General features: G+C 39.4%; 1 protein-coding gene across 2 annotated transcripts in view; it reads left to right on the top strand.

Moving 5' to 3' along the window:
• The first annotated feature begins 5,933 nt into the window (after window positions 1-5,933).
• Window positions 5,934-26,416, top strand: part of NKTR (natural killer cell triggering receptor) — a 36,469-nt gene continuing 15,986 nt past the window's right edge. Inside the window, exons 1-6 of one of the 2 annotated variants that reach the window (XM_088534776.1) lie at window positions 5,934-5,958; window positions 6,530-6,603; window positions 14,492-14,566; window positions 18,839-18,946; window positions 19,991-20,035; window positions 21,804-21,891. In XM_088534776.1, coding sequence (XP_088390902.1) covers window positions 6,546-6,603; window positions 14,492-14,566; window positions 18,839-18,946; window positions 19,991-20,035; window positions 21,804-21,891 — 374 coding nt within the window. In that variant the 5' untranslated portion in view covers window positions 5,934-5,958; window positions 6,530-6,545. Of the gene's footprint in view, window positions 5,959-6,529; window positions 6,604-14,491; window positions 14,567-18,838; window positions 18,947-19,990; window positions 20,036-20,347; window positions 20,376-21,803; window positions 21,892-26,416 lie in introns of those variants that run through there. The other variant, XM_088534777.1, reaches the window with a different exon arrangement.

Genomic DNA, 26,416 nt, shown 5'->3' with positions numbered 1-26,416 from the left:
TGTTTTTCAAGTGTTATCAGATGTCTGGATGTGCAGGTACCTGAGCTGGCTTTGTGCATGGTCAACTTGGATTCAAGATTTGTCTGGCATCACAGCTGAATTATTTGCCCTCCTGCTGTGTTGGCAAACATGATGCAGAGACATCCGAACTGTCCAGCCTAGAACTAATCAGCTCCCGAGTACAGAAGCTGACTCAGTTTCAAGCATTCCTTGTATTGTGCTGCTTAACGGGGTGTTCTCGGGTGATGCTTAATGAGAACATTGAGTTGGAGATTGTAAGTCTTTACTGCTAAGGCAAAAAGGTAAATTAAACTTTAGATCAAAAACACAGGGAGGGGGGAAGGAATCATTTTCCCTCAGAAAGGTAATTTTTAGTTACTAGAATCAGAATCTTCCTGGGAATGTTAGATTTCATCGCAGACTTCTTAAAGGGATGCAGACACCCGTAGACACGGTCCGGCTTTGTCCTTGACTCTATTTTGCTCAGCGGTGAATTCACCAATGATCCAGATGCCTCTGTGGTTCTGCTCCCTCCTTACCACCCATCTCAACACTGCTAATCACAAAACCATCACTGACCAACGCAAGGATTAACACCAGGTCCTGCAGGCTGCACTGCAGTGGCCACGGGCTGCCCTATGCCACGGTGGACAACAGGGACGTGAACAATACGGGGGGACATCATAACAATTAACACTTTCTATCACTGCTGCTAATGAATACCTCTCCATTAAGGAACGTTGACATGCTATTGCTAGCAATTCTTAGCCCCATGTACTTTCAAAACATGTCTTTAAGAACGCATAGATTTTTGTTAATGGGTTTTCTTAATTGCATTTCTTATAAAGAGTCTGCACTTCTTACCTAGTTATTATATTTTTTACCTTTTTTCTATCTGTGGATTACCATTTTTTAAATTTCTAATACATACCTCAGTCTCACTTCTGAATAGGCCAGGCTTTTAGTCAAAATTGCCCCATTTCTGACACTGAGCTAACATTGATACGAGTTGTCAAATCATATACCAAAAAGACATTGATCTTCTTCCATTTCAAAAGCTGCAATTTAATAGAAGAGACAACAGATTCAGAGAAGCAGATGGTAGACGGCAAGAACACAGTAAAACAAACAGTCTAATTTTACTGTGAGTGTAAAAACTCTGTGTCGCTGCTGCGTAGCGTGGACCACTCATTGGTTTCCACGCAAGCTTCCACACACAAAATCAGGCATCCTGTCACTAATGTCTGTGCTTTTCTGGGGCTCTGGGTTTCACAGTCAGTTATATGCTTTTTTAATATATGTTCTTTTCTGACCTCTTAATAAATGGGTAGATCAGCAGGTCTGCTCAAGTGTGGTATGAGGCAGCCTTCATCTTTTCGCTAAGGAACAGTAAGACTTCATTTTCTTTGAGGAGTCATGAGGAAAGGGAAGGGAAGGGAACAGAGAAAAAGGAAAAGAGAAAAAGGAAAAGAAAGGGTATTTGCACTGGAGTTCAGATCAGGCCAAATATGGTCTTCAGATACACACAGTACATCGAAAGACACGGACATTATTGGTCAAGAATCTAGAATTATCAAACCTTCCTCTACAAGCAGTGAAAACAGCAAGGAATGCTTTTGGAAAATAATTTGGGAAATATCCTAATGATAGGAGCAAATAAGCAATTATATAGATGGAAAGATTCTAGAGTAAGGAATCTGTCTGGGCCAGCTGGGAGAATTAAACAGGCAAACACATTAACCAGGACTGCGTTTCCCCTGCGACGTCAGTCCAGCTTCTGGACTCACATTCGAGTCTTTTTGTCAGCATTTGCTCTCTAAAGGCTTTTTCCGTGTTTGCACTGTTGCAATTTGTGCCTTATCAGGCAGGGAGGCTGGACGTGGTTATTTACCCAGGCAGCTGGAGGACAAGGACCCACTTTACCACAGTCCCTAAGGTCTTGCAGACCTGACCCCCCTTGGCAACTCGCTGCCTCTGTTCCTAGTGCCAGCAGGACGTGGCTAGTGACCTGAGGACATCACTCCCATTTAAAATCCCCTATGCCGTTTTATTTGAAATATGGATGTCAATGCCTAAAGAAGCTCTGCATACAGGGAAACACTCCACCCCATTAGGCAATTAACCACATAATGGATTAATAACTGGTTTGTATTTCCATCACGCTGGGACAGCCATTAACAAATTCTGTTTACTGCCTGGATAGCAGATGGCTCCACCTTCTCGTGCCAGGGATGGAAACATTCCTAAGCTTGGGGAAGGATGGGGGAGGGAGCTCAATAATCCCTTAGGAAGTCTGTTGTATTTAAGGAATTGATTTAGGGTTCCCAGGAAATCCCTGGGGAAAGGGGAACTCCGACGCTGAACAGCGTTTGCATAGGTGAGGTTGCCAGTACCCACATAACCCAAGGATATGTGTACCCCAAATCAGTGCTCCTTTCCATAAGAGCGAATCCAGGGACACAGGTTTTGCCGGGATGCGAATCTCTGCGGTGAGGCCGCTGTGTAAGCGGCCTAGGAGCTCGTCAGGGAGAAGGAGAGAAATTCACGGGGCCTCCCTTAGCATGTGGGTGACAGGAGTCCACTTCTGTTTGACTTCTCTGCCCTGTCTCAGTGAGGTTATTCATGGCATCGTTAGCATTTGAATAATAGCAAATATAATCTTTCCTCTTACCTAATGTTCATGCCCTGTTGAGTGATTTCAAAGCAGCTGGTTTCCATTTCTACGGGCAGGGCAACCCCTAAAACAGGGTCACGGGGCCAGTCTTGACCTGGACCACAGCACTCAGGAGCAACCAAAGGGAAACAATCTGTTAGGGAGCCGAAATGGGAAATCCGCCCTCCAAGACAAATATTAACGCTAGTCAGGCAGGGAAAGCGCCTGAACTCCTCGATCTGCTGCTGTGCTTGCAGGTCTCCTCCCAACGGCTCCCAGTCCCGTTTGAAGGCGCTCCATAAATGCCCGTTGTTTTAATACTTCCCTTAAAAATTCTAAATTCCTGTAAACTCCCAAGATTGCAAGGATTTTTAAAATGTTATTTTATTTAAGTATCTTTTCAGTGTTTAAGCTTGCTTAATGGATAACTGCTTGGTGGCTTTTCACTCTTAACTACTTGTTTGCTCAGCAGTGAGTCATTTTACAATTAAAGCTATTTTCCAGTTATTCTGCTCCACAGTATTTATATATCAGGAAAAAAAATGATTTTGCATAACTGAACAGTTGAAGGAAACACTCGAGGTGCTCATCTGCTCTTTAGTGGCAACAGAAGCTTTTTAAATGCAGCTGTAGAACTTTTGGGCTATTTATCTAGTGGCTTCTGATGTTCAAAATTACTGTGAGCCCCATGAATAGCTCTAAGTCAGCTCTTTTCTCAGCAGAATGACTTTACATCAGTTCATATCTAAAAAAGTCTGTGCCCAGAACAGCTACAGAACAAGATCTAGAATAAGCAGGCAGGAATTTATCTCACAGAAGTATTTTGAGCACCACCCCCTATCTGACACGTCCCAGATAATGAAAGGCTACGTCAAAAATTCCTTCTTAAGTAACCGTAATTCATCCAACCCAAAAATCAGCTAAGAAACTTTCTTCAGCATTCAGGGAGCAGCCTAGAAGGGTTTGGGGCACTAGGTCCTTAAGAAGATTATAGCGGACAAATACTATGTAACTGCAATGGCAATACTTAAAATAGTAAGTGAAGGAAGTGTCCAATTATTTATTGCTCATTAAAAAAAATCATTTCAGATTCAGAATCTGTGTATGAAATTCCCCAAAAGACTCTATAAATACCTAGAGGACAACTAGTGAGTTAGAATGTCTGTTAGACTAAAAAAATTTTGGACAATTTGGGAAATAAGGTCTAGGTCTCAAACTGAACAGTTGTACCCTGATGTGAACGTATCTTCCGCACCCTTCTGCTTTTCAAGATGAAACTAAACACTATCTCAGAAAAGAATGAAACTTCAAGGCAAGATTTGTCAATGTGACTTCTTGGGCATAAAACGTACCAGGAGGAAATCTCCAAAGCCGATTTTAGGTAGAATAAGGAAAGTTAGATGTGCTGATCTTAGTGCATGTGAAAGTTGGGAAATTTGGGGAAAAAGTCTTGGGAAATTTTAGTGTAATGGAGGTTGGCAAATCTGTGGCACATCAAAACCGGTATCGTACAGAAGGGGTTATTCAGCTTTACCCCGCGGGCTTTAATCCCCCTGCAACAGCCTGCATCTATCGTCACCGCAATCAATGGGGACTTTGTCACTGCTCTCAATGGGCACAGGATGTTACCAGAGCAGCATCTGCACTAGCTCTGTGGCAGGAACACTGTGAAAAAATCATCATTTGTGACTAGGATGTATGTTCCATGTTTTAAAAGACCGGCCTTGAATGTGCTTTGGAAGTTTTACTTATTTGTCTTTCTTTACCAAGCAGCGTATTTATTAGCTTTAGTCACAAAGACAATCTCAAGAGCTTATCGCCAAGGGGACCAGAGCTTCTTTCTAATTTGCTTCTTTATTAAAATAATCAGGGCTTGAAATGAAGTTTTCATTTAGTCGCTCACAATCTTTGCTTCTTTCATGGGACGTTAAGTAGCGCGTTCCCAAGATTTTCTGTGTGCTTTGGTTACTTCTCCATCCATCTGCCTTTGGGAAACCGTTCACTTTCCAAAAACAGAAAACCAAGAAACTCCAGGTAAACGGGAAAAAAAATAGTGGTTTATTTTAGCTCAAGAGAAAAATAATCAAACAACAAAAAAGCCCAACCATATGATTTTTTTTTTCTTTTTTTGCTTGAGAGGATTAGGGAAATCAAGGAAAGTTGGTTCCAAAGTGTACCTCTCCGGAAAGGAATTCCTATGAAATGCACTTGATTTCTCCAGGTCTGTATGGGTGCATATGATGCACGATTTTAAGCTGCTGAATATTCACACCATGAGGTGACTTACTGTGAAAAGAACAGCAGGCTCAAGGCGAGCTGAAGGCTAATGGGTTGAATCAACATGCTGGCAACCTCCCACGTCAGCAGGTTGACACTTCGTTGACTACTAAACCTTAAACACTTCCACACTCTGGGATGGTTTGGTGCCCAAAACCCACAAAAATAACTCGCTATCATAGTTTAATCTTCTCTAGCCCTTCCTGATGGATGGCTAAGGACACATGCTGAAGTTAGGAGGGAGAATACAGCTGATAGTGGGGTTATGTGCTAGGAGGGGTATAAAATACACATATGCTGAAAGTTAGTGCTTTTCATTGGTGTCACATGCAGGACTTTGCCTCAACGCAGCTGCAGCAGCTCTGCCTTCCCGCTTGGTGCAGACACAGTGAGAGACACAGGAACACTGCAGGCCTTATTTTCCTTCTGAAAGAAAAAATATATATATTTGTATGTGTATGTATACAAATCAAAGCTAAGCGCTGGAGAACACACCGTGGTAAACATTCTCCAACAGAAAACACGCCGCGTTTGTGTTCACCACAATATTCCCCCACTCAAACCAGAGAGAAACCCCCGTGAAACCGCCTGGGCTTTCAGGAAGAGAAAAGCGGAGCCAGCCGCTCCCTTTCCAGAGGGACAGGGCGACACGCTGGCTCCTCCCGGCGCCGCTCGCTGCAGCGAGTCCCTTCCCGCTGCCGCCATGGCGAGCGGGCGCTGAGCACGGAGGCGGCTCGAGCTGCAGCCGGGGCCGGGGCTCCCTGTCGGCGCCAGCCCCTCGCGTGGGCGTCCCCAAAGGTGCCGCCGCGCTCCCCTCGCGCCGCTTTCGCCTCACGGCGCGCGTGACCGTTGGCCGCGAGGCGGCGGCCGTTGGCGGATGGGGCGGGGCGGGCGGGAAGGAGGACGGGGCGGTTAATGGCGCCCGCGGCCGGCGGCGCCGCCTCGCGGGGCGGAGGAGGGGAGAGGGCGGGCGGCGGCGCGCGGGGTTCCGCGGGGAAGGAGGGCGAACAAAGCGCACGAGCTGCCAGGTGAGGCCGCGGCCCCGGCGGGAGCGCTGACCGTCGCCCCCTTCTCCTCCCCGCGTATTTATCGCTTTAATTAAAGAGCGCAGTTGTCCCCGGGGAGGGCACTCGCGGTTGCAGCCAAGCTTCGGGGGTGTCGCCGGTCCCCGGGGGCCGGGCAGAGGCAGCGCGGCGTCGGGGGAGCCTCTGGGGGCAGCAGCGGGGTGTTTTATTAGTATGCTTAACATATTCCTTTACCCCATAGTGTTTGGCCACCGGTGGGAGGGAAAGCCCCGCTTTGGAGAGAGAAGGCATATGCATTAAATATATATATATATATATATATAGTTCCTCGCCAATCCCCCTCCCCTTTTTTTTGTATATATTTTATGTTACAAAGCTGAGGGTGAGTGCTACCTTTCTTCTTCCCCTACCCCCCCATTTTTCCTCCCTAAAACACCCCGGTGTTGGTAGTTTCACCCCGCTCGGTTCGGGTGGGAAATCCGGTGGGTTTTGGGGAGGGCGAGGCGGGGAATGCGGTGGTTTCAACCCGTCTCTTTGGCCTGTGCTGAGTGTTTTGTGCTTCCCCCGTGCCCAGGCGCTGAGGGGGCACCATGGGGGTGCAGGACCGGCCTCAGTGCTTCTTCGACATCGAGATCAACCGGGAGCCAGGTGAGCTTGGCCCCTTGCCCTCCCTCCCGTCGCCTAATGGGCTTCTCTTGTCAATTAGCTCCGCTTTCTGTAGTTCACTTGGCCCTTGATTCCTATACGTATACGTATTTTTCTTTTTTATTTCTGAGTTAACGCACTTATTAGCTCGATGCCCTTTATAACTTGATGTTGGCTGGGATACTGCATGCTTTTGTTTCCTCTTGAGATCAGTTTTTAATTGCCTCCCTGAATAGGGGGTTCAGAAAAGCTAATGAATGCGGTTGGGAGCACTAAAAAAAAAAAAAAAAAAGTATTGTGTATTAAATTGTCTGGTTGCAATATTATGTGTTGCAAGTTTACAGTTAAAGAGGACTGGGGCGAGTTACGAGGAACTGGAGGCAACAATGCCAGAAGTGTTTTTTTAGAGTAATTGAATAGGAAAGAGGACCTCAGGAGCTCATCTGGTACAAATCTGCTCCTCCTGCTTAAAATGAGTCTTCTGACTGAAAATAAAGAGGCCAGGTGGCCTGCTTTAAAGGAAAAAAATCTTTGCCTCTTATTTTCCATATGGGAAGTGTAATCACCATTAGGTGGTAGACTGAGTTTTAATCCCAGAGACCAGCTACTTAATTCCCATTGCAGTTTCACTCCTTATTTTTGTTTTTGCCAAACTGTAAAAATGATTGTGCAGATAAACTTCACTGTAATTTTGAACAAGAAGCAATCCATTTGTGTGACTGCCAAAAATGTATTCAGCACTTTATATCACTGTTATTTGTCTCTCTCAAAAGAATAGTTGTGAATGGCTTCATTATGCTTTCACTTTCATTTTCTGCTGTATAGTTTCTGGGAAAGTCTTTGGAATAAGAGTTTATATCAGCATTTTCAAAACTCGGTTGCATTCAGATGCAACTTCTAGTCCTTTGATTTGCTCCTTCATTTCATCAGAAATTCAAAAAAGATTTAATTCCAACCTCAGTAGCCTGATACAGCATAACTGACTTTTGGTTTTTGCTGCTTCTTTTTGAGGTATTTCACGGTGCTTTTTTTGAATACTGTTTAGGAGGAGAAAAATGTAGCTTTTCATGTAACATTAACATGTCTTGTAATTTTAAATTCAGGCTTATTATGGCTTTAGACTATTAAAAACAAAATCGGATGCTTTGGGGTAGGCAGGTTTCTGGTTCAAAAGTAAATTCAATTAAATTGATTTGTGGCCTAGTTTGAGCTAATCATCTCTTCTATCTCATTGGCTTTTAATCTTTAGTCTGTTGTTTTGTTTTGACTCTGAAGAATCCCTCCCTACCTGTTGAACTTTCACAGGAAAACACATCAATTTATAAAATGCTGGTATCAGGACTATAGTGTAGTTCTATTGTATGCTAATGTCCATCATTAATTTAGTCTGGAGTTACGTCTCAAAACATAAGGTAAAATATATTAAAGCTTAAATATTACCCTTTTGGCTACAAAATGACCTTTAAAATCTGAATCAAGTGTGAGTGGCACATCAGTGCTTACAGATGAGATAAAGCATTAACTTGGAGAGATCCATACTGATAACAGTGGAAATTGGAAAGCTGCTTACACTTTAAAAGTTAGCATTAACATTTTACTGATGTGCCTTTAACACAGTTGGCCAATCTGCTTGTTCATCTTTATTGACTGTGGAGACACTGGGAAGGCAACTAAGCTGCATGTTGCTGCTAGCCAAGGAATTGCCACTCTGCCTGCCTGCGCTGAGGAGCTCAGATAGCTTCTCCCCAGAGAGTAAGAGGAGCCGTCTCTTACAACAGAGACATCTTTTTGCCCATAAAATACAAAACGTTGTCATTCGGACACTTATTTTTGATTGCTTAAAATCCAAAAACGTTGCACCGCGTAGCTCACAACTTAATTCTGTTTCACTGTAGAGATTTTGTTTGCCCGTTGGTTGAATTCATGCCTGTAGCAATTGGAAATAAGGAAACAGTGCACATAGAAGGAACTGCAAAGTGTGTGTGTGTAAAGGGGAATGCAGAGTTTGAATTAGTTTCCCTGTGAGACCAGATCTGTTGTGCTGTACAAAATACAGTATTTATGCTGTAGCTTAGGTCGTGATTTCAGAAACATTTAATTTTATCTACAGAATGATGAAGTAAAACTTGATGCCCCCTGATACATGGTTCTTGCTGGGTAATGAACTCTGTAGGTTTTTTATCAGCGTTCTTCAGTGTAACTTGAAATTTAGGTAACTTCAATAAGCTCTTTGTTAAGCATTTTTATGAGCACAAATTGCGGCTGGTATTTTTTTAAGGGATAAATAGAAAATAAATCAAGAGTCAGCTTTGGGAGGGAGAAACTACTAGCATAGAGAGCTACTTTCCCTTGTTTTAGTGTTTTGTTCTGTTTTACAGTAATGGATTGGGACACATACCACTTGCGGGTAAGAGCAAACTATTTATGGTAGCAAGATGCCAATTTGATGACAGTCACTAGACGCCTAGTAATGCCTTGACTCTGCAGACAGCTCATGTGAATTGTGTTCTAATTATCATAGCACCTAAGGAATTGATGTCTGAGTAGTAAGTCAAATAGAGCGTCTGTTGCTGTAGTAATTTATGTGGCTATTTAAAGAAAAAAAGCTTCATTTTCTTCCCACCCCGATTGTGCTGGCAAAGCTGACTGGCTTTGTTTATGCGAACGTGTTTAAAATCTTAGAATTTACTCATTTTTTTGCTGTGCCTCATGCCTGTCTACCAGTGATTTTTTTTTCCTTATTTTCTCTTTTTTTTCCTTTTTTTTTTAATAAGCATTTTTTTTTAGTAATTGTTGTCATTTTTCCTTCTGATTCAGTTTCTCTTCTTCCTTGAATAGTGTCCCTCTCCTTTTCAATCCATTGGGATTTTTTTTTTTTTTTTATCATTACTTCTCCTGGTCTCGATTGTCTGAAGCTTGTCATATTTGGAGATTTAGGCTGCCAGAGCTATGAATTTAAGTGAAAGAAGCAATGCTGGACCAGTTACAATATTAGTACGTCTGCATTAAGAGAACCAGGGAGGTAAATTTATTATGGGGTCTTTGTTATCCTTCAGGAACATAGAAACTATCTGGAACTGGCTTCCCGTTAACTTTTAGCCCTTTAGTGTTGTAGATTTGCAAGGAGTAAAGCGCGTTGACTCAGGCAGTGAACCAAACAGTAGATCATTTGAGCGCAGTGCAACGAGTCAGAGACCCCCCTGGAGAACGTGTGGGAGATGCGATCTCCCCGAGATCTCTCCATTTCTCATTTAAGGTGTCCTAGTACAAAATTGTTATTTATGCTATACAGAATGATCAGTCGTCAGTGTGGAATTCAATAGTTTGAAGATTTACCTTCATGTCTAAAACAAATTGTGGATTAGCAAATGAGAGACTAAGCCTGATAAGCTACTAGAGAAGACAAAACGTAGTTTCCTGCTTGCGTTTCTCGGAAGGCAGTGAACCTGAGTTGCAAGCAATAATGAAAATGAGGTGATGGTTGTGTAGATCACTGAAGAACTCGAGTTAGCAGAGCACTGTGAAAGGAAGAAATTTATGGAGGCTTTGACTGTACGGAATGTAAGTTAGGATAAAGAAGCATTAAGAAAGTGGTAATGTGTCAGAACTTTCTGTAGATTCCTGCTTAGAGAAATTGTAACATCCATTGTTTCAACTGATGTTTTAAATCTTATCCACTGTGAGCGTTTATTTTCTGAAAACTGTGCCACATTTCTACTCTAAAGAAGTATTCTAAAATTTGCATAACTTATTCCAACGTTTCACAAATTTAGGGATAAATAAATGCATAAGATTGAAAATGTTTGTTTTAACAAAGTGTTATTTAAACTAGTATGCAAATTTATCTAAGCCTTTGGGCATCTGGCAGCCTTCCTGGTATGTCTGTACATGATGCGTATCACTGTCTTAGCGGCTGGAATCTCTGCTTTGTTATTCAGCATGGTGTTCCTCATGAAATATTGGAAGAAAGGCAGCAGTCTCTTCCTACCTGGTTTGCGCTAAGAAATTGGGAGAAGACAAAAATGAACTTAAAATTAATTTACTTAAGTTCTCTAGTTTTAATTGGAATTGGTCTTATTCTGGGAGTGTCTGTCTGAAATTTGATTCCTTCATGATCTAAACATAATCTAGTGAAAGAGTTTGCATTATGTGTAAAATATGGTCAAGGAATACATGTTTATGTCCAGTTTTGCTTCAAGCAGTTGAGCTAAATTGGGCGTAAGTCACTCGATAAGGATTTTAAATCAGATTTTAATATACCAGACTTTGCTGATAACTGTGCTTGTTATGATATAATGTGGATATTTCTACCGTGATTTTTTGTAACTTAATTTGAATCAGGTTCTAATTCTTCTGCAGGTTGGATGTTGTTTGGACTTTCAAAAATGAAAAAAAATGCTTTTGTTTTTCGGCTTGTGGAATGAGACTCTGGAGTTTGCTTATGTCTGGTCATTGTGCCATCTGGTTTCTAGAACTGGTGCACTTCATTAGCTGCAGGTAGCACTTTATGAAATCATTAAGTTTTGGTTTCAAAATATCCTAGACCTTGTGCCATATTTGCTCTACTTAATAACTTGAATACTTCTTGGTCACTTACTCTGATTTTTATGCAAAAATACAGAATGAATATAATATAATACTCAGTGTATTTTTAATGATTAATAAACACAAGTTATGATTGCCTTCATTTCTGTGGTGCTGGCTATCATAAAAAGTACACTAATGTACTATAAAAATTATTGATATAGTGTACGAATTAGTGTACTGATGTAGTGTGTACAGTATACTGATTATATATACACACTGTATAGTATGTATATATATATTAACTATACGTAAGGTTTACGTAAGGTTAACTATACGTAAGGTTTATGATTAATTTAACTTGAGCAATCTTTTTTTTTTTAGCGAACATTGACTTTATTTTAGTATTCAGGTCTTAACACTTAGTTGTGGAAAATTTTGTTCTGTATTTGGGTGATTTAAGCTTTGCACTGGGGAAGAGAAGCAGAAGAAATTAAGTGGAGGTGAAGCACTTCAGAGAATAAGGCACTATGGAGAGGAGCATTTAGGTCTGAGGAAACTTCAAATGTTTCCAATTCAAATTTCAAGCATTTCAAATTCAAAAAAACTTTAACCCACGTTATGTCAGTAAATATCTCAGTTATTTGGCTATGAACTCCAGTTTTAAAATGGATGTTTCTTTTCTAGATGAGAGAAAGATTCATTGGTTTTAACACAAAAAAAATCTATTAAAGGTCTGCTTAAATTAATAGCAGTCATTTTATGTGCACTTACCTGGTTTGGGGGCTTTTTTGAGTTTGAAAATGTTTGATCTTTTCTTGGCACATTTAATTGACTTTATCAATAGAAAAATATAGCCTTCTACTTAATAATGTTCCTGCAGTTTATCTAAACTACAGATAGTAACCCACCAGATGGATACTGGGTATGTGGTTTGTGTATTACCAGCAAACTGCAACATTTTATATAGTTAGATATAACAGGATGAGCAGCACTCCAGGTTATGTGGAGGAGAGACTTCCTTATCTGAAACTGGGTGTGCTGTGATATAGTCATTTGATGATGGATAAGTGTCATAAGCCAAGTTTGTAGGAGTTCAGAAGATGTGACAAGCTGCAGACGTTATCAGCAAAACACTACAGAAAGTACTATTGAGATCACAGTATCTTAGGAATGCCTTTTTTATGCTCTGCCGTAAAATTTCCATGAACTTCAAGCTGCATCGAAGTTCTTCCAACAGAAGATGTAAGAGGTGGTGTCACTTTGGAGAACTGTGCACGCTGATTTAGAAGTCTTGGGTGAAATGACTTGCATGGACTTCAGCAGGAAAGAGCTTTTGCCTGGTTGTAGATGGACTGAAAAGTCAAAATCGGACTCTTAAACTCCTGTAACCTTGAAGGAAGGAAGCAATTCATACTGCCTCTGTTGGGTTATAAGCAACAATACAGCTTGGCCTTTGCAGAGAGGTTTTATGCTTCAGTAAGCTCTGTTTTATCTCACCTTCTGTGTCACACTATACAATAAGCAAGTAGTGTACGTCCCAGCCCACGTGGATAGCATGAAACAGAAATGCTGCTTGTGTCGGCGCTCTGCAACTTGTGCGTGTTTGTTTTTAAGCTAGAAGTTGAGTTTCATAACCGGCACTGATTTGTCAAGCTAATAGGGACTAACAATTGCAAGATGTTTTTAAAAGTGATGCAAGTCTTTTTCCAGCTCTTACTGGCCTACATACAAAGGGTATTACCCAGCACATTGACTTGGAATTGAAGCTTTCATAGTTTGTCTGAGAAAATAAAATGCAGCCTCCTTCCCCTGGAGCCTGTAGGCAGTAAACTTATTGTTATTTGGCAGTTTTTTCATCTTGTAAAATCAACCACTGATCCTTATTTTTCTAAATGTTTGCAAAATGAGGATAGTGATGCTTTGTTGTTATTGTTGCTTTTCTGGAAGATATTGTATTTTACATAACAAATGCAAGTTTGCCCATTCTTTGAAGTCGGTCCACGTGCACTTTCTTGAGATTTTTCTGCTGTAATAACTAATCCTCAGATGAATGCAATTAGACTTTTCTACAACTAAAGGTATTATTTTGAGTGAGGGTTTTTCTGTTTGTTTTTTTTTTTGTCTAAGAATACAGAAGGGTGGGGGTCTTTATTTCTCATTTCTCCACTAACTTTCTGAACCAATAGTTCACCTCCTTGGAAGTTGACTATATTTGGACTTGACTTTCCTTTATGGGAAGCAGTTAACTTTCTGATAATTAACTTGAAATGTTTCCAGGGTATACCACTAGAGGGTGGTACTCATTAATAGATTATTACCAGTAAACTCCTTGGAATGACGGCCAACAGTATAGCTTTTATGCCTTCTTATTCCACAATCTGCAAGGGTAATAAACTATTTTTTTTTTAACTGGTCTTGAATTTCTTAATGTTCATGTTTCTGACTTTTTAGTTTTTAGTTTGCTTAGAAATCTATTTCCTACTGTCTTGGAAAACAAAAAATATGCAAGAGTTCTAAGATATTTTTCTCTAAATGAAATCACTTCAGTAGTATTTTAATAGTTTTCAATGGTATTCTGTGATTCTGTATGCAGCCTAAGTACTGTCCATCGTATGGGAGTAACTGTTTTGAGTGGGAGTTACTCTCTTCACTTTGCATGGAGAAGTAGCTTTTGGCTCATACTTTTGGACAAGTAGAGCAATAATCCTGAAATTGCCAGCATTGTCCCACCTGTTCTTAATTTCTCCTGTTTGATTCATCTGTTACATTTTGTGCTTATATTTAGGAAATAAATATGCTAATATGCTGTGCCATATATTTAGCAAAAGGCAAGAACTCCGTTTCATATCTAATCCTTGGCATGGTATGATGCCAAGTCAGTTGAATTCATTATGTAATGATCAGATACAACACTGCAGACATGTAATTACTAACAATTTTTATACATATGATACCTCTTTTTTTTAAAAAAAAAATCCTATAACTCTATGAAGACCTATATCTATCATGGATCATTTTCTTTTTTAAAAAAAAAATTAGTAAATTGACATGCTAAAGTATTAAACCGTTTTTGCTTTCCAAGCTGAATTCAATCATTAGGATTCAATTTATCTAAAAATGAAGATTTTAATTTTCCATAAATTACATATGATGAAGTTGCTTAATCTTTGTTTTTGACAATCATGCTATTGTTCTTTTGTTCCAGTTATTTTAATATATTCATGTTTGAGATGCCTGATTCTGCTTGGTAAAATATTTTTTCTAAGAAAATTATATATTCAAAGCATGCTGGCTTGTTTATAGGTTAATTTGCTTCTCTGATTACAAAGAGTTAGGCAACTTTTTTTTTTCTTTTTAATTCTAGTTGGTCGAATTATGTTTCAGCTCTTCTCAGATATATGTCCGAAGACTTGCAAAAATTTCCTTTGCTTGTGCTCGGGTAAGTAGTACTCTTAAATTGAAATACACTGTTACAATTGTTCATTTATGATAGTAGCAGCAGAATAATATAATATTGATAATTTTCTGATTAAAACAAAGCTAGGACCTTGGGATTTTATCAGGAGAGGCAGAAAATATTAATGTCAGTGTATAATACAATGGTGACATTTGGGTTGGGATACTACATAAAAATTTTATTGCCCTTATTTAGGGAAAGAGTATTCAAACTGATGCAGATTCACAGAAGTGCTACACAGTGGTCAGAGGGAAAAAGATCCCATTAAATCTGAGGAGAAAACTTTTTCATTTTTAGTGAGATGAAGGACTGAGTATGATGGATAAATCCTCTGGGTGGTTTGATGCTTTTTGGTCCAACCTATTCCTAAGAGATTTTGCAATTGTAAGCTGATGTTGAGCCTTTATTAGGCCATTATGAATTATGCTCTTATTTGTAATGCAAAGAATGCATTTCATGTCTCTCGATGACCTGTCCCATGTACGTGAATGCTTGAGGACTTGTAATTTGCCTTAAATCATTTGCACCGACAAACTCTTGTGTTTCCTGATAAATAAAACACTCTCCAGCCAGACCATTCAGGCAGCATTTTCACATCTGGCTTTTGTGAGCAGCTTTCAGCTGAACTGGGTGAAACAATTATCTTGACACTATCCTTAATGGTTTCTTGAAGATTTTATCCCCTCAGTGCTCAGATCCCAGAGTGTGGTGTGTCCTAGATATCAGTGCTAAGAATTAGATCCTTATAATACTATGAGCTCATGGAGCTCGTGCATCCCTGTTTTTGAATTCTGTTCTATGGCAGGCTGTAAGGGTTGCACTCAACTTTTTAGCTGGAAAGTCTCTTGCTTTTGCTTTCTTTAAAATGTTTTCCTGACATTTTACCTGCTGTTGAGATCAGACTAAAAGAGCTGCTTGAAACATTCCTTTAATTCCTGTGTTTGCTGCTATGGAATCATGTAACAGTACTGTGATTCGAGAAATGCCTTTGAAACTTTGCTTAAAAAAAAAAAAAAAAAAAAAAACTAAATCTGAAGTGTGTGTCGGGGGGGAAGACACGTGTAAAGGAGCCTGGTGAATGGAATATTTCGGAGAACAAGGTTCATTTCTTTTGCTTATAGAAGCTATGTTTCTCTATGACACTAGTCCCCAAGCTTGGATTCAAAACCGCAAAGCTAAAGGTTTGCATCACATGACTAACATTAATTCTTTCCTTGTTTGCACTCTTTGTGTCTGTAGTGCAGTTTTTGTTTCCCTTAGCCCCCGCCTGTCAGCTGTTCCATTTCTACTTCTCTTTGACAGTGTTGTTTTTTTTTTTTTTTCTCAGCACAGCTTTTACTGCTAATTTATCTGCATCGTACGTGCTATTTTTCCTGCCCTCCTGCCTTGTACTGTCAGTATTTCTACCACCTAAGCCCTCAGGCTGGACTCTGCTGTGTGATGGCATGAATGTGAGCTGTGGTGCAGGGCAGCCTTGGGGTCATCCATGCTGTCCACGCAGTAGTTTGGTGCATAGTTTCCTTGTGAGCTGGTGTGGGTGTTCCAGTTAGACTGCTACCTCTGTTTCCACTTAAATTATGTGACTAATCCTGTCTTTCGAAGAGCAGCAGTTGTGTTGGAGGAAGATGAGCATCTACTGGTAAGGTTGCTTTGGCCTCAGGCCACCAGAACTTCGAGTTGTGAAGGGTTATCTTCATTTTCAGAGTTATTGGCTGATAAAATGTCTTCGAAGGCCAAATGAGTCACTTTTGAGAGTGAGGCTCTTCTCACTCTTCCTATTGCAGCAAGGTCCTGTTCCTATTCCAAGGTTCTTGTTCCAAGTTCCTGTTCCAAGGTTCCTATTAGGAATATAGCCCTGGTGGAAGTGGTTTCTGTCAGGTGTAACTTTGGCCTTATCTCTTCATCTTTGCAGGAAGGCTTTGGATCACTGGAGGTTTATTCATTACAGCATCTTTTCCTGGAGACGACATTCTGCAGTTGTTATAGACCAGGGCTACATGTGTCTACGTGTACAGTTAATAATAGAAAGGGGACACTATCCCATTATTCTGGACCATGAAGTCTAAGTAACTGAATACCTTGCCAGCAAACTGTGGGAATTTTGCATTTTCATGCTACTAAAATTCAGGATTCTGCCTGCTAGACCAATCTATCATCTTTTTGCATACAGACATACGAGCCCGCACTTGCATTGGAGTTTATAAAGGCATCGTTGCTGCCTGGCACCATGTGTCCCCACTCATGCTGTTACAGTCCTCAAAAACTTTATTTGGGCTTTCTACTTCCATCTTGTCATTGTCAAGTGAGTTTTTGCTTCTCTCAGGGCAAGGGATATGCCCCAAGAGAAGGGCTGGAGTACTTTCTTCATGCCTGCTGCTCTCTCTGTAGTCTATGTGAGGCAAACCAGGGTTATGTTTTTGTCAGAAACAGATGGAGGAGGACAGGGTGATTCTGGCTGCCTTTCTGCTGCCTGACATTGTTGTCAGAAATAGACCTGGCTCCTGTGAAAGAACACTGTCTGCCTTGACAGCAAGATGCTTCTTGCATTTAAATTAAAACATCTGGACTTAAACTGGCATATGTAGAGCCATCACAGACCCTTCAGTCAGTCCACCTGTCAGGTAAACACAGGCTCTTCTGCTCTTTGGTGCTTTCTCAGGAGCTTCCTTGTATATTCTCAGCCAGAGACCCTAGTTAGTCTAGAAGTAATGGCAATGTTGCCAAAGTAACCCAGTGTGCACCAGAGATACGTATTTGGGTGGAATGTTCAGCCCTGTAACACCTAGATTTTCTTGGATAGCTTCTGTGGAGAATGAAGCTGCAGTCAGCACGGGTTATGGGTATGGAGAATAAGTTACAGTCTGCAGCTGAAGGCTTTTAGACATAAATGCAGTCCCATGAGTGGCCTTGGATTTAGGAACTATGCCTTCCTTATAGCAGCTCTATGCTGTTTGAAATGGGAAATTTGGGGTGCTTTGGCTCTTCGTGAGTTTTGAGTGGAGAGACAACAAAGGGCAGGAGAGGGCTGAGTTGGCTCTGAGTAACTAGTATGTGTAGACTTCTGAGTGCACCTCGTGTTACATAACAGAACTGATTATATGTTTTCTAACCGAGCTGCAGATGCCCGGGTCATAGTCGGTCATGGGATGAAGCCAAGACTCTGCAATGCCTGCTGGGTTGTGCTGTCTCCTTGCAGTGTCTCCTGTCGTGGCTCGTGTGGGGTTTAAGCTGCTGCAGAGCACGGGTGCTGCTGCTCGGGATTGCTGTGCTGTGAAGCACCCTTTTAGAAGCTGGATGCAGTGACTCCTGCAAATGTTCCCTGCATCTGGGGTCCACGTTAATCCCTCAAACCAACCCACTAAGTGGGGCTTCTACCCTCCGTGTGCCAAGTGCACTATATATATTTTTTATATATATATTTTATTTTTTTCTTGAATTTTGGAAGAGATGGTACTGAAGCTTGAGGCTCTGGGATGTCTTTCTCAACAATCGCCAGGAGGTTGGAACCGCTGCTGCAGTCTGTTCAGTGTTTGTCACTTCTGAGGAAACCTCAGGCTCCAAAGGGACTGTAGCGAGCGCTGTGGCCTGATGAGGCTCCTGCTGCCGAGTAAGAATAGCCCTGGTACCAGCTCAGCATTTGGCTTTCTGTCATTTTCTTTCATTAGTTTCGGAATGGTTCTTCCATGCCCAGCGCTTTGATTGTCCAGCTCCCCTGTTCTATTCTACTAGTCTGTGCCATCATTTTTCTATTTAGATTTTGACAGAATCGAAACACTGATCTTAAACATTCTTTTTGTGAGGCTTTCTCCTCAGTGCATTAAGTGTACTTCCCCTCCTTTCAGAGAGGGGAATCTGTTCTGTGCAGGTTTTCTGAGATTATGAGGAATGGTTGGTACAGGACACACTGCATGGGCTGGCATGCAGAGAAATAAGGCATTCTCATGAGTCCAGGTTTTCTTGTGAATGTTATGAGTTGGTTAACAACTCATTAACGAGCTCATAACTCCCCCTGCTTTTTGGGTAAGGGGGAAGATCTTTTGAAGGAAATGTAGTTTTCAATTCTGCACGTTTGAGGTGTCCTTTGCAAAGTTTCCGTTGTTAATGGGAGGTGAAAAAGCAAAAAGTTGGACCGTTTTTATCTGTTAGCATTTACCTGACTTGTTTTGATGGCTCTCTCTTTCCTTAGCACTAGGTAAATCCTTGGAATCTGTCTGGTGATGATCTGTAGATTCATTTTGTTTATACTTCTTGCAGGTGAAAAAGGAATCGGAAAAACAACCGGAAAAAAGCTGTATTACAAAGGCACCACATTCCATCGTGTGGTTAAAAACTTCATGATTCAGGGTGGGGACTTCAGTGAAGGTAAAATACATTCTTTAAAACTGTAGTAGCTTGGAACAGAAATATTCATCTATGAAGTTATAGTGTGATTTTTAGAAAATGGAAGTATTAAAATGACATAATTTCCTTTGTTTTAAATTATAACTCAGATTCTCGTTATTTGTCAACTTTTGAAATTCCAAGCTGTTTTGACTGAAATAAGTCTCGTTTAGAACGAATTAAGCTTAAAAATAAGTTTGTGTTGATAACACTTATGAATTAAAATCCAAACAATAATCTTACAACTTCATTTTTTTTTGCTCACATAGTAGAGACACCACTAGTAATCCTCATTCTGTTTATACTGTTTGAGTACATAAATGCTAAAAATCCATAATTTATGCAAAATTAGATTTTTTTAGGAGCTTTCTTCTTGTTTCCTTCCCTGTGATATGTGCACAACCTAATGTTTCTGCCTAACTCCATTCCCTCAAATGTTTGTCCTTACTGAAATGTCTCTGGGATCTTTACTGATAACTTCAACACTTGTAACTGATGAAATGTATTTTGGGGGGTCTATCTTAGAGTCAAAGAGAAGAAAAGAAGGGGCCTTTGAAAGATCTGTTAGTTACTTGCTTATCTTACCCATCTGGTGGTGTCTCATTTGTTCTCTGCCGGGCAAGCTTGTTGGTTATACTTAGTTTTGTATTTTTGCTGATGCTTTAGCAAGTACCAGTGAGCAGCAGCTTTAGGAGCCTCACTTGAGGCTTTCTGGTGCTCAGAGGCACTATGAGACAGGGTTCATTTTCAGGGTTGAATTTCAACAGGATAATGCAATGTATCACTAGCACAGCGTGGCCTTACAGACTCGACAGGAAAATATTGTTAGGCAAGCAGTTTGCTTAAAATAGGATTTACAAGACTAACAAATTTATAAAATGAAAGGTTGTCTCTTTTAAAGGGGATGTGCTCAGATATTATTAACTGGCCAGAATATCCTGGTTTGCTATAAAAGGTTAGCATAGCACATACAGCTTTATTCACAAAGCAAATGCAAGGTTTAATTCATGTTTTTTTAATGCATAGGTAATGGAAAAGGAGGTGAATCTATTTATGGTGGCTATTTTAAAGGTAAGGGCAAATAAATCTTTACAGATTCTTGTTTCAGTTCTGAGATAAACAAGTCTTGATTCCCGAGATACTTAATGGAAAGAGGTCTACTTATAGATCACCTTTTGCATGAAACTAATGTTGCATGAAAATTATTTTTATATGCATGACTTTCAGATAATTTATTTTGTAATATTTAACTTAAACTGACAATTAATTAAGGCTAACATTATTGGTTAAACATGACTTTCAGCATGGAGGTTAGGCAACTTTATTCATGAATAAACTCCTATCTTCCTGCCTAAAACTGTCAACATATTCTTTTGTTTATAGAGAATGTGGTCTTTTGCAAAATGAAAAGGTAAGAGACAAAAGCTCAGTAACACAAATTGAAACTCTGTTCCCTTGTACCCTCCCTAGTAAATATATAGACTGATAACGTCCGTTTGTAGATGGATTTGTGTTGCTTGGAGAAATAAAGAGTTCTGTCTAACCTTTCTGAGGGGTAATGACTTATTCTGAGAAAACATCCTGGCATAATTTCCAATTCTAAACAGTTATTCCTTCTTTTGTTAATGTCCCTTTCCTCCCCTTCCCCTTTCAAGGTTTGTATGCTTAGTGTTTGTTTCTGAGAACATTTCACTTTGTTTATGATATGCCACACAAGTTACTTTTATTTACCAAATCTTTGCAAGTGATGTACATCATGTAACTTCCTACAATCTTGTATTGGAAAGAAAATAGTGAGATTATAAAGTATTCAATATTCTTCAAGAACGTACAGTTTATTTCTTACAAAAACCAGGAAGTTTCTATAGAATTCCAGTTCTTTTTAATCGCATCATCCATATTTATGACATCCCACTGCTTATGTATGTTTTGCAAGTAGCTCTGGGTGGTGAAGTGCATGCCATTAAACTTACCCAAAATGGAGGTGTAGTTGGATGTAGGATATTTTAGCCTTTAGTGAAATGCAGCTCTAACAGAACCTCTTCTTAAGAAGTTATTAAGGTTTGTTTCTGAAGAACATACTCGAGGTAGTAAATGCATAAAGTATTGTGTTTTGGTATGAAATCTTAGAAATGGAGGCTATGTATGACTGAAATAGTATTTTTATCTATAAGAAATCAGCTTTTTGAAAAAATTTGCTTTAGTATTGTGCTGCATGACCAAACACCCTATTAAATTAATGTAATAGTAAATGAATCTTTAGTTAATTGTGATTTTAAAATTAGAAAGAATATATTCTTTATTTCCTTGTTCAGGCTTGGGGAAGGGGGGCTATTTTTCTTGCATGCTTTGAGACCGCAGGTTTTGAGTTGATAGATGGATATCATTTAACATTCTGCATCAGGGAAGTGACTGTTTTACTAGATCTTTTACCCAAGGTGCATGTCGTATAAATAACAGTATCACGTATGCTAAGTCTTGATTTAGGATGGCAGTAAAAGTCTGACAACTTGTTTTGCTTCAGAAAATGCTGGACTTAACCTCAAGTATATGAGGATCTAATGTTTACTGAAGAAACTAGTAATGGCATTAAATTTTCTTCATTATAAATGCTGTGAACTAATTTCTTTAAGGAGGAATCATGTATATTTTCTGTCTTATGGCTGTGTTTCTACTGTAATTTTTGAGATCTGATTAGCTTTAATTCTTTCCCCCCGATATGTTCAAGTTGCTCTAGAAGCAGAGGAATTTCTCCTTGTTGCATCCATGTGTTACTAAGAAAATCACACTTGTATCTTTGTCAGGGAAAATCTGACAAACATATTTTTTCTTCAAACAGATGAAAACTTTATTCTCAAACATGACAGAGCGTTCCTTTTGTCAATGGCAAACCGAGGGAAACATACCAATGGTTCCCAATTTTTCATGTGAGTAGATGCAATGTGACAGTTGAGCTTTTCTTCAACAGAGAAGCGCTGTTCATGAGAAAGATGGTATTGCTAAACTGACTGTGACAATATTACCCCCTTATCCCAAATAGGGTCCAGCAGCTACCTGTACTGGAAGCTCTGATAGGAAACATCACTTATCACTCACTGTTCCTTTGTGGCATTTGTTTGCATTAGAAATTAATACTTTGTGCATATTGCTAATTTATTGCTTTTTGTTTTGTTTTTTACTCTACACTACAACATGTTCTTAGTGTCCAGAAAATAGATGCTTTGGCCTTTATTTATTTTATTTTATTTTTTTGACCAACCACATTTGAGCAGGTTATGTGTGAGCTACGGTACTGGGTTTTGTGTTCTGAAGGCATTAAACCTATGGTAGGGCTTGTGTAAGGTGTTGCATGTGCTTTTTAAATATAATGGGTTGTGACTGGAGCTTTTTGGGGGGTGAATGGGATGTTTGTTTATTATTATTATTTCCTTTTGGAGCACTTTTTTCCTGAAGTGTTTTTTTCTGTGTTACAACATGGTGCTATTCAGATGGGTATATAGATTCTTTGGGTACTAACACTGGGTAAAATAATGTACTGAAAAGTAGAATTTCCTATATTATCTTTAAAAAATCTATTCTGCAGAATAGATTATTTAGCTGTTCTATGTTAAGCTGTAGAAAACACAGGACTGTCCATCATGAGTAAATATTAAGCGGTAAAACAATTCAGATTGTTGGATAAAGCATTTGTATTTTAGGTTCATTCTTAGTATTTTAAATATGCTAATATTTATGTGAATATTTATCTAGCTTAATTCCCTTTTAAGAAGGGATGTGGGTTTTTTCTTTTTTTTTTTCTGTTAATGCTTCACAATTTATATTTGAAAAAACGTTTATAACTTTGGGCTTTTATTAAGAAGAAATTTCATTGTGATATAACAGGGGGATTTTCAAAATTAAACTTTAGTGTAGTTGCTTAACTATTTAATACAAAATTTCTTTGCCATCTTTCTTGGGGGATAAGAATGAATGGCGCTTCACTGTCCTCAGGAAAGGAGTGAATTGCCCTGATACACGTTACCATTTTCTTTGCCTGATAAAAGCTCTTCAGCCTATTAGAAAGTTCAGATAAGAGACATTTTTGGATCTCTCCCCAAAGAATGTCCTAAAAATGGAAAATGAGCAGAGACTTGAGAGAAAAGCTTTTGCAATTACTGCTGTTCTGCCTTTCCGTAGAGATAAAATCCTGAGATGAACTTCAAGAGCTTGTTTGTTCTTACCTTCAAACCAGGTTTGAAATGGCCTCTTTCCTGAGAGTAAACCTGAAAATAAAGCCACGCACCAATGTAGCTTCAAAACAGTGGTTTAAAAAGCTCTCTGCGAGGCACTGGTTCACTATTTAGTAGTGGTGACCTAACTTTAGATTCTCTTGTCACAATTTTCCATTTTTAACCTTATCTGAACAATATACGTGAAAACTTAATGATGTTACCTCAATCCAGAAGCTGTTATTTGAGGGCTCTAAAGTTTCTTTCCTTCTGTCTTGCATTTAATTCAAATGTCTTTCTCTCTCCCCTTACACTCGGTAGCCTCAGCTTGTTTAATTAGATTTAAGACGTCAGTGCCCTATCTCTCTCCGTGCTCTGAGACAACCTAAGGTTCTGCTAAATGTTAAATTGCATTTTACACACGACAACAAAATGAACTGTGCTTAAAAGAAGTGTGTAGTAAGGAAGCCTATTCCCTGACTGGTTATATATAATTATATGTGTGTGTGCATATGTATGTGTATATATATGTATACATATGCACACAGAGTCTGTTGCAAAGGCAGTTTCCCATTTAATAACTCTATTTGTAAAGACACAAGGATGGATAATACATGAAACAGAGCGCAAGAGTTTGTCACCTTGTGTGAAGGGTGGTTTTTCCTTTGTTTCCTTGTTTTCCTTCCAGGAGTAGGATTCAGGTTTTTCTTCATAAGCTGGGCAGAATGATGTTTAAGATTCAAAGCAGGAACCATCTGCTAAATTTTGATCTAGACAGACTGTTTTTGATTTTTAAAATATGATATATTGCAGCAGTTAACTCTTGCTTGCTGACATTTGTCTGATTGCTTTAGGGAATACACTGCGCATCTATGGAGCTCTTTCTATTAAATATATATTTACTTTAGTCATGTACTCTAGGCTGAAATTAAATTGTGTTTCTTACACTCACAAAGAACGCTCAGATATTCAGTAGTTTATCGGTAGGAAAAATACTCTTCAAACACCTAAATTGAAAATTAGATGAAAGTTTCAGTAGGTATTATCAATCTTTAAATTTGTTCATACCATTGACACTCTGATTTTATTAATTTTACAGAAAGAAAAGTAGTTCATTTGAATTCCAGTTGAAATCTTAAATTTCAGACTGATGTTTGCATTTTTTTGTATAGCCCATACAGTGTTATCTTTAGGGATAACACTTCTGTATTTCTCCCTTCTACATGTGCTTAATCTGTAGAAAATGAACATTTATATAGTATTTGTTCATTTGGGGCTCAAATAATGTTAAGAATCCAGAATATATTTGCTTCCTCTGTCAAAAATAGGTTTCCTGCTTAGCATACTTGGGATAACTGGGCTTAAAGAAACTTAACAGGCAACATATTTCACTTTGCCAGACCACACTGGGCACTGTACAGGCCAGTCTTGTGCAGTGTCCAGCAGAATCAAACTTGAGCCCCAGGGGTCAGTTTTCTTTGCAAAAGAAGCTCCCCCCCACTCTCCATGTAAACAAGCATCTGCCAGTTCTAAAATACCTGCAGTTTTCTTAGATTCCTCAAGAATTTCTCAGGCATGGACATTTTTGTTAAAGCATTTATACACAGCACTGGAGAAGTGGGTGGAAAAGGTAATTTCAGCAGTGTTAGGAAGTGTCCCTTCCACTTCGTGTACACACAGGGATTTACAGTAGTGTTTTATTGTAAGTTTGTTGTTATAAGTCTGTGTTCTAGGACCAGTTTACAAATTAGCTGATTATATTAGATAGCACCACTCTTAAGTTACTGCTTTCTTAAGTTTTTTTCAGAACCTTCAGCTATCTAGCAAGTTTCTGAAATATCTTCAGAGTTTTATAATTGTTTCATCCCCTTGTTGATATGGATGCTGAATTCCTGGGATAGCGTAGAGGTTGACAAGACGAACACTGGGATAATCTTCCTTTTTCTGTCTATTTCAAGGCCTGCCTTGACAGTAAAAGGCTTTAGTAGTATTGTGGGCTGGAGGGATGCATCCATATCACTGTGCAAATACAACTGATATCCCTCTGTGCAAGATTTATAGCCAGAGAAGTTATCAGTGCAGCCTGGGATGCTCCAGTCCAGGGGCTGTGTTACTGTGCTGAGTGATGCTCTTGTAAGAATGCTACAAACTGTATATAAAATATTATAAAATATGTGAGCCTGCTGCTCCTACAAACGCCTGCATGTGTGTTAACTCTTCTTCCCTTAAGCCTTGTCAAAATCTGTCAAGCTGCTCTTCCTAGCAAGGCAGAAATGTGAATGTGCAGCACAAAATATAAATAAAATGGGACAGGAGGTGGAAAGGAGGAGTAACCAACCTCTCTGCTGTCATTTAGAAGCTTCCTATATAAACTTACTCTTTACCTTGTTATTTAACTGTTTAGTTTACTGAGAATCCAGCCTTGTTGCAACTTGGAAGAGTCTTAGAGTTTTGCTCCCAAGCAGTGCAAACATGTGGAGTTCCTGCTCCAGAGTTCAAACCTATTTTACTTAAATTGAGGCTATTTAGCAGGTGTCGTAAGCTTTTCTTTCCTTTTATTTTTTCCTCCTATTGAGGATATTGTCAATTGAATATGTCTCTCAAGCACTGCTTTCTTGCTGAAGTGTAGACAGTCTTTTTGATCTTAAAGATAGTGTTTTCAAATGTGTGGTGTCATGCCTACTTGATCAATTTAAATGAACTAGCCTTTTTGAACTGCTAAAGGATATATCAACTGTGAGGATTTTGCTTTTGTTTTACAAGTGACTTTCTGAATGTTATCAGTATATTAGAAATGATTCTCTTTTTCAATGTCCTAAAACCTGTATTTTTTTCCAATCAAGAGTTAGTGATGGGATTTTTTTCCACTCTATTTAGAGTATCTCTGAGTTGATTCTTGTGCAGGTTGCAGTTATAGAAAAGTGAGCTAAAAATTTCAAACAAAAGGGGCTGATGTTTGATCTGTGACCAGAAGCCATGAGAAGTGGGGTGTGTTAACCAGGCGCTCCTGTTGGCTTGGGGATGTTCATGAAAAGCACAATCTGCACGGAATTATTTGCAGGATGCCTGGATGGGCCACAAGTAACAAACGGATCATTTCCCCGCTCAGATGGCAGAGGGATATTCAACATAATAAATACAGTTAAGCTTTCACTGATGATGTGTTTTTGAAACAGCGCTTCTGTTCAGGATGAAACTAGAACAAAACCAAAGGATTTTGGTGCGTGCGCATTCCCTTTGGTAG

This window comes from Tinamus guttatus, unplaced genomic scaffold (genome assembly GCF_059628265.1).
Source record: "Tinamus guttatus ecotype Peru unplaced genomic scaffold, ASM5962826v1 Tinamus_guttatus_pri_ptg000599l, whole genome shotgun sequence".
In the NCBI taxonomy this organism is placed as follows: Eukaryota; Metazoa; Chordata; class Aves; order Tinamiformes; family Tinamidae; genus Tinamus; species Tinamus guttatus.
The sequence above is the reverse complement of the archived record's forward strand: the minus strand, read 5'-3'. Positions and strand labels throughout refer to the sequence as shown.